The sequence below is a fragment of the Sceloporus occidentalis genome, unplaced genomic scaffold (genome assembly GCF_023333645.1).
Source record: "Sceloporus occidentalis isolate IW3139 unplaced genomic scaffold, rSceOcc1.0.p SCAF_64, whole genome shotgun sequence".
NCBI classification, from domain to species: Eukaryota; Metazoa; Chordata; class Lepidosauria; order Squamata; family Phrynosomatidae; genus Sceloporus; species Sceloporus occidentalis.
This window is the reverse complement of record NW_028317044.1, coordinates 1520873-1529423: the sequence shown is the minus strand read 5'-3', so window position 1 is coordinate 1529423 and position 8551 is coordinate 1520873. Positions and strand designations below refer to the sequence as shown.

Here is an 8551-nt window from a genome sequence, read left to right as displayed (position 1 = left end):
CCTCCCTCCTTTTCCTCCCTTTCTTTCTTTCTTTCTTTCTTTCTTTCCTTCCTTCCTTCCTTCCCTCCCTCCTTTCCCTTCCTTTTCCTCCCCTCCCTTTCCTTCCTTCCTTCCTTCCTTCTTCCCTCCCTCCCTCCCTCCCTTCCTACCTACTTTCTTTTCCTACTTTCCTTCCTTCCTTTCTTTTCTCCCTTCCCTTCGTTCATTTGTTCTTCGTTCCTTTCTATTCTCCCCTTCCTTCCTTCCTTCCTTCCTTCCTTCCTTCCTTCCTTCCTTTTCTCCCTTCCCTTCGTTCATTCGTTCCTTCCTTTCTATTCTCCCTTCCCCTTCCTTCCTTTCTGTCCTTCTTTCCTTCTCTCCCTTCCCTTCATTCGTTCATTCCTTCCTTCCTTTCTATTCTCCTTTCCCCTTCCTTCCGTCCCTTTGTTCGTTCCTTCCTTTCTATTCTCCCTTCCTTCCTTCCTCCCTCCCTTCCCTTCCCTTTGCTCCTTTCCTACCTTCCTTTCCCTTCCTTCCTTCCTCCCTCCCTTCCTTTGAAACTGTGCTAAAAATCCCTTTCCTTGGCTGGAAGCAACGTGGGCTGTTCAGTGAGGAAGGGAGGATAAGGAGATAGGGGCCGTATTCCTTAATACGCCGCGTAACTTGACACAAATAGGTTATGCTTGCTTATTCTTTCCTCAGGCAGTGGGTCAGATTTAGTGGCCATTGCGTCTTGCTTTACCACAGGAGCTGGTTTCTTGCCACACAGAGCTAAGAGAGGGACGTTTCGTCTCCAAAGAGGGGTCCGTAGAGGACTTCATAGTTTCCAGGCCATGCAAAAATGAATTGACAACACACCCATGCTTAGTTTGGTCTCTTGCAATGTGGATCCATGTGCATTTGTGGGAATGTGTCCATCCCCTTGTGATTCGGGAAGGCTGACTCACCAGCTTTTTTCTTCCCCCCAAGAAATGGAGCCAGCCCCAAAGACCTGTTCGGTCTAAACCCGACACTGGCGATGATGAATGCTCCGGCAATGTGGCAGGTTCCTTACAGTCAGGGTGACTCATGTCCCTTTGGGAAAGAGTGGCAGCCTGTGAGAACGGCAATCCTACAAGTGTGCAGGGACAAGACGTTGTAGATGGACATGTGTTTGAAAACCTCCAAAGAAGAAGTGTGCCACTGTCGAACAGCTCTTACCATCCAAACGTTGAGGTGGAATCTCTCTTCTTGGACTTTCAATCTGTTGCTCCATGTTCCAGTCTCTGGAGCAGCAGAAAACAAGCTGCTCTGTGGAGCAGAGATTGGAACATGGAGCAACGGATTCAAATATGACATGCATTTCAAATCTTTATCGTATCGCCTCTTAACCTTCTCCTCTCCAGGCTCAACACACACCCAGCATCTCCCTAAGTCTCTCCTCATTGGGCCTGTGTGGTTTCCAGACCCTTCCGCCATTTTGGAGGCCCTCCTCTGAACAACATAAATTGTAGTGACCAAAAGTGGACAGATTATTCCAGGTGAGGCCTGACCAAAGCGGAAGAGAGGTGGCACTGTGACTTCTCTTGATCCAGATGCATCAGATGGCAGTGGACACATGGATGATTTATCTGCGGTTACGGGGTTCATGAGAAGCAGCATGGCCTAGTGGTTTGAGCGTTGGTCCGAATCCATGTTGCAGAGAAGGAGAATGAAGGTCCCGGATAGGATGCCTTGAGTTCCAGTTTCCCCCCTTTTCCAATCATATTAATAAATAACCATCTCTGCAATGCAGAAACCATGCGCAGGCACAGTGCGTCCTCCTTTCCAGCCTGCGTCCCTCGTCTCAGCTGCCACCTGCAGGATGGTGCCGGCGTCGCATAAATGAAACCTCCCTTAATAAAAATTATTTTAATTAGTTAATTTCTATTAATTCTCTCAATCCCACCCACCTACCCACCCACTTGCTGAAGGAAACCCTACAAAATTCATGGGGGCCACCATATAAGCCCAAGGGGTAAGTAACCTGAAGGCAGAGGCACAGGCAAGGAACGCATGCAGGAGAAATGCTCACATCTGGCACATCTGGTCCTGCCCTTCCAAGGAAAAGAGGGAGAAGAAGAATGAGAGCCAAATGGCATGGCAATAGGATGCCATAAATACATGGCAATAGGATGCCATCGATCAACAAATAAATACTCTCATATCAAACAGGCTAGTTGTGTCTTTTCTGCTGCCCTCTCCTCCTAGAGTTTAGGATCACAAACGGAGAGAGACAGGTATGTACTGTATCTTTTGCTATATATTTCTGTATACACCTATATATCTCCTTTGCTATAGAACATAGAGACACAAACACATCTCTTTTTGATACACACACGCACACAGGATATATACCTTTATATATATATATATACACACACACACATATACACATTTATATACATGCACATGGTAGAATATGAGATTGGTACAATATGTGGTTGGTAGAATATCACATATTGTATCAACCACACATTCTATCAACCACATGTTAACATATTCTAGCAACCACATATTCAATCAGTCACATATTCAAATATTCATACACACACACACACACACACACACAATATTATATGCATCGATTTGAACGTCAGGGTTAGCGGTCTTGGAGGACAGTTCCCATCATCCTCATCAGGCACAGCATGGCAGGCAGGTTGGAGGACACTTCCCAGGCAATGCAGAGGTTGGGGCAGGTCTCCCTGCAGCCTGTCTGCGCCTTTGGCCCCCTCAAGCTCCTTTCTGGAAATTCCCAGAGTGCTTGAGCCCTGCTGCAGGGCAATGGCCATGTGGGGTGGTGGGTGATGGGAATTGTAGTCCAAAGGTAAGAATTCTCAGCAGCAACGCCATTCTTCTTCTTTCCTCCTGTCCTGGAGCGCCCTCTAGTGGCAACAGAAAGGGCGAGTCGTTCTCCCTCCAAGGCTCTCTCTCTGGCGCCCTCCTGTGGCTAAAAGGGCCCACTTTGAGTAGGCTTCGATGCAAATCTCATTATGCTTCTTGTCCTGCAGCGCCCTTTTAGCCACAGGAGGGCGCCCGAGAGCCATCGCAAATGCTACCTTCATCGCAAAAGGCCAATCGCAAAGTGCGTTCGTTCCCGCAACGCCCCTTTTCCACCATCAGAGGGCGCTCCAGGACAGATATCTATTACACACACACACAAATATATAAACATATATATAATTATATATACACAGCTATATATGATTACACATGCACATGTCACACTCTCTCAACCTCAGAAGCCATGCCAACCCCATATATATATATATATATATATACTCATACATGAATGATAAGGTTGCCATAAGTTAGAAACAACTTGAAGGCACACGATAACAAAAACACACACATATATACACACACACATTCACACACATACATAAAATTACACACACAGTTTTATATATATATATATATATATATATACACACACATATATATAATTTTCATGGTGACTTGAATGTCAGGGTTAGGGGTCTTGGAGGACACTTACCATCACCCCCAGGCAATGCAGAGGTTGGGGCAGGTCTCTCTGCAGCCTGTATGCACCCTTAGCCCCCTCAAGCTCCTTTCTAGAAATTCCCAGAATGCTTGAGCCCTCCAGGACAATGACCATGAGGGGTGGGGGGTGATGGGAATTGTAGTCCAAAGCTAACAGCGCCAGCAGCAACGCTATCCTTCTTCCCTCCTGTCCTGGCACGCCCTCTAGCGGCAGCAGAAAGAAGGGCGAGTGGTTCGTCTCCTGCTCCGAGGATCCCTTCCTGGCTGTCTCTCGGGCGCCCTCCTGTGGCTGAAAGACCGCAGTTTGACTCAGCTTTGACGCAAGCCCCATTATTCTCCCCTGCCCTGGAGCGCCCTCTGGTGGCGGATAAGGGGCGTTGTGGGAACGAACGGAGATCGCATTTGCGATTGGCCTTTTGCGATCTAGATGGCATTTACAATCTCTTTCCTGGTTCTCTCTCTCTGGCGCCCTCCTGTGGCTAAAAGTGCGCGCTTTGGCCCCTTGACTAGGCTTTGGTGCAAACCCTATTATTCTTCCCTGCCCTGCAGCGCCCTCTTTTAGCCACAGGAGGGCGCCCAAGAGCCAGGATGCAAGGAGAATGGCTGGGAGAATATGTGGTTGGCAGAATATGTGATAGGCTGACCTTTGGGGTCTCTTCCAACTCTGGGGTTTTAGCATTGCAACTCATTTGGAAGGGGATCTTGACTTGCAAATGCACAATGTGCAGAGGAGACTGCACAGCATGCTCCTTCTTCTTCATCATCTCTCCCCCCTTTGTGCATTCTCCCACATCCGTTGACACAACTGCGCACACAGACACACACTTCTTTTTGTCCAATCGGCGCATAAGCCTTCCCGACCAATGAGCAAGCGCAACCAGTCTGCTGGCCGTCAAATCACTCGTCTGTTGCTAAGGCTGGCGGAGCCATGGGGAAGGAGCATAGCCTTTGTAGAAAGTGGGCACAAAGGGAGTGCGCTCCTGGACCTATTTTACATCTTGCATGCACATTTCCCGGCCTTTTCCATAACAGCAGCCACCCATCACCATGAGATGCTTTTAAAAGGCATCCCGACGACTCCGATGGGGATGCCAACCTCGTGCCTGCTTTGGGCAGCAAATCCCTCGGCACCGACGCAAAAGAAATGAACAGAGCTAGCTAGAGATATCTGGCATGAATGTATGTGGCCCTGAAAAGGGTCCCAAGTATGGAAAGCTGGCCCTTGGACCAACTGCGGTTGCTCATCCTTTCAGTAAAGAGGAGTGTTGCCAACTTTTTCAAAACATAGTATTTTGGGGGGGTTATTTTTCGGGGCTCTGGGGCCATGTTCTGGAAGAGTTTATTCCTGACCTTTTAACCAGCATCGTCTCCAAAGATGCCAAAGCCATGGATGCTGGTGAAACGTAAGGTCCAAAGACCATAGGAACCACATACGTGTCATATATATATAAATTTAAATAATATACAGGTTTTTAAAATTTATTGTCAAAGTCAATGCACAGATATCCTTACAAAAAAAAAATAAGAGGAAGAAGAAGGAAGACAGTGGTATTTTGAAATGCCCTTGTTTTGCGTGGCACAGATTGGGTTACTTCTTGGCTCCTTCCTCTGGCTTCTTGGCGTCGGATGGCGGGATCTGGGCATGAGCCTCGAATTTGACGGGGATCTTGATTTCGGCGGACTGGATGGCCGGTTTGGGCAAAGGGGCTTCCACCGTTAATGTGCCGTCTGGGGAAAGGGACGAACGGACGGCGGCCGGGTCGATGCCAGGGGGCAACCTGGAGGGAGAAATAAGAGGGGTATTATGCAAGCCCTCTGCCTCTAAGGCAGCAGTGTCCAAACTCTGGCCCTCCAGGTGTTTTGGACTTCAGCTCCCAGAAGCCTCAGCCACCTTGGCCAATGGTTTGGGATTCTGGGAGCTGAAGTCCAAAACACCTGGAGGGCCAGAGTTTGGACATCACTGACCTAACGGATGTGTCTTTCAATGCATCCAATGCAGAGTCCCATTTAGAGTAGACCCATTGCATCAGCGGGGTTGACGTCAACGCTGACTTCATGCTCGCCAACTCAATGGGTTCACACCAGTCAATGCTAGCAAATGGAGCAAGGCCATGCGAAACAGAGACCTTGGCCTTTCGATCTTGTTGGACTGCAAATCCCAGCATTTCGCACCCTTGGGGTCTGCAATTCAGGGCTAGGCAGAGTAAATCCCAATGGGTTGCTACAAATCCCATCTCTCCAAAGGGCTAGTAAACGGATTTGCAGCAAGGTCCTCCAGAGTTTCAAGGCAAAGGATGGGAAAAGGCGGTGATCTGCGAGCGGCTGCATGCGCGAGAGTGCGCTTGTGCATGTCGATTCCTCTTTTTAAATAAACTAAATACTGTAATAATAAATAAAATAATAATATATATATATTATTTCTATGAATATGGAATACCGTCTCTGGAGTTTTCTGGGTTTGGAACCATTGCACACAAGGTTTTATGTTACTAAAGCCCTCTCGCTGCTTACTATTGAGTTACCGATCCAACTACTTACGTGTATTTTCTGGTGAAACACCTGGAAATGAAGCCGTGTTCGTCTTGCCTTTCTTCATGTTTGCCTGAAAAAGAGTGAAAAGGAAAAACTCGAGTTGGTACAGAAGCGTTGTACGTTGTGGTGCACCTTTAAGTCGTTTCCATCTTATGGCAACCCTAAGGAGACCCTGTCATGGGGCTGAGAGTCTGCGGCGCACCGAAGGTCACCAAATGTGTTTCCGTGGCTGGACGGGGAATCGAACCCGGGTCTCCTGAGACATAGTCTCAGTTCCCATGGTTATGCGGATGCAAAAAAAGGCTGTGATTAAACCCCGGATTTCATATATTCATTGATATTTCAGATGACGATGAACTGGGGCAAGGATAGCGTTGGAGGGGAGGTAAGTTTTTTGCAGCGGCTGCATTGGGGATGCTGGCATTTTGCATTCGGAAAGGATTGCATTCGCAAAGGATGCAAGAAAACAGAAGCATACACCCCTTGAATGGTCCTTCCTTCCTTCCTTCCTTCCTTCCTTCCTTCCTTCCTTCCTTTTTCAGTTTTGGGTGGGTGGGTGAGATATATTTATTTGGAAGGAGGAAGGGAACAGGAGAGACAAAGTAGGGAGGAGAGAAGCCGCAACACTTAATGGTTTCACGGGTGTCTCCAGGCTTCTGCAAAAAGGCTGTGCCACCTGCCCTGTCATCCTGACTCGAACCCGGGGCCGGATTGATCTCATTGATTTTAATCCGCTGTGCTGCCAAGCGGCAGCTGCAACCCAGCCGGCGTGTGGCAGAAAGATGCGTTCAAAGAGGAGGGGGAGCGCCTTTGTCTTGCTCCTTGAGCCGCACATGTCTTTGTTCCTAAAGGATCTGCAATAGAGCCACAGCGTGGCATCGTGGTTTGAGCGTTGGACTAGGGCTCTGGAGACCAGGGTTCGAATCTCCGCTCGGTCATGGAAACCCATTGGGTGACTTTAGCCGAGTCATGCACTCGGCCCCAGAAGAGGGCAAAAGCAAATCCACTTTAAAACCTTGCCAAGAAAACCTTATGATGGGTTTGCCTTAGAGTCGCCGTAAGTCAGAAACAACTTGAAGGTACACAACAACAACAACAACAAATAGTAGCTCTCAGACACACACACACATCCCTAACAAATCTTGCCAACAAAACCCTACGATAGGTTTGTCCAGCCTTTAGGGTGAGCAGAGTTATGTCTGTCATAACCTTCTAAGTTCTTTGGCATCATTTTCCTTTGCTTCGTCCTTTACATCCTTCATTACATGCCCCTAAGTTTTACCCTTGACTTATCCGCGGGTCATATTAAAACCCATAATTTTGCCCCCCAAATCTGCCCTCGACTTATACATGAGGTGGAGTATATATGGTAAATAAGACAGGGCTTGATCTGGATGACCTTCAGGGATCCTGAGATCCCTCCTTGATATATATATATATATATATATATATATATATATATATATGATGGAAGGACACTTACCAGTGATCTCCACCACGCCGTCTTTGGTCTTGACCACCAGCTCCTCGGGGGCAAAATGGTTGACGTCCAAGGCCACTTTCCAACCGTCGGAGGTCTGCCGGATTTCGGAGATGCCGCTGCTGAGTTGCCGGCTGAGGGCCCGGTTGTAGGCCGGGTTGACCGCTGGAGGGACAGTGACGGCAGGACTGACCGCCACCGGCTCGGGACTCGCGCTGAGCAGAGGTCGGACGTAACCGGGCCAACTGCTGCTCCCGGCCGGCCATTTGTACCAATCCTCGGGGATCATGGGCATCCCGAAGGACTGGTCAAAGAGGCGGCTGCCTCGGTACCAGTCCCGGAAAGGGTCCCAACTGGGGGTGCGGAGGAAGGTGAAGGGCACTTGCCGTTCCGACATGGTGCTGAAGTCGAGGCGGAGGAGGCGCTCTCTCTGCCCAGGAGCGGACTGCATAGAGGATCCGCAGCCAGCTGGCTCTTATCAAGAGTCTGATGTCTATTTTTGGACAAAAATGTTTCAGCCTCTATTAATGGGAATGACACTTGGCCAGAGGAACGAAGAATGAACGAACGAACGGTGGGTGGGTGGGTGATGGGACAGGCCTGGACAGCATTCTCCTCCAGCAGTTGTCATCTTGACTGAGTGTTCAAAGGGGGAGTTCAAAGGGAAATGTCCTTTTTTGGACTGCAAGGCCCCAAATCCACCGGCCAGGATGTCTCTGAGACTCTGAGGCCATGTCCGCACTGCAGATTTAAGGCCCTTGGACGCCGCTTTAACTCTCATGGCTCTGAAAGTGGCATCAGTGTGTTTCTTAGTAGCTTGGCTTGCAAGCTGAATTTTGCCCCTTTGCTTTAAGGCACAGGAGGCTTGCTACGCTTTTGTGCGTGGCTACCTTTTATGGAAAGCAGGCTAGTTCATAGAGTGAGGACAAAGGGACGGAAGGAAGGAAGGAAGGAAGGAAGGAAGGAAGGAAGGTATGAAAAGGAAAGAAGGAAAGAACAGAGGAGGAAGAGAGGAAGGGAGGAAGAAAGAAAGAAAGA

At 48.7% G+C, this 8551-nt stretch overlaps 1 protein-coding gene across 1 annotated transcript; it reads right to left on the bottom strand.

The window, feature by feature from the left end:
- Positions 1 to 4964: 4964 nt before the first annotated feature.
- HSPB1 (heat shock protein family B (small) member 1) lies at positions 4965 to 7971 on the bottom strand. The gene is made up of 3 exons (XM_089493369.1): positions 7517 to 7971; positions 6040 to 6103; positions 4965 to 5279 (listed from the first exon to the last, which is right to left on the bottom strand). The coding sequence occupies exons 1-3, from the start codon at positions 7962 to 7964 to the stop codon at positions 5090 to 5092; spliced, it is 702 nt and encodes a 233-aa protein (XP_089349495.1). The 5' UTR covers positions 7965 to 7971; the 3' UTR covers positions 4965 to 5089.
- Between the last annotated feature and the right edge of the window lie 580 nt (positions 7972 to 8551).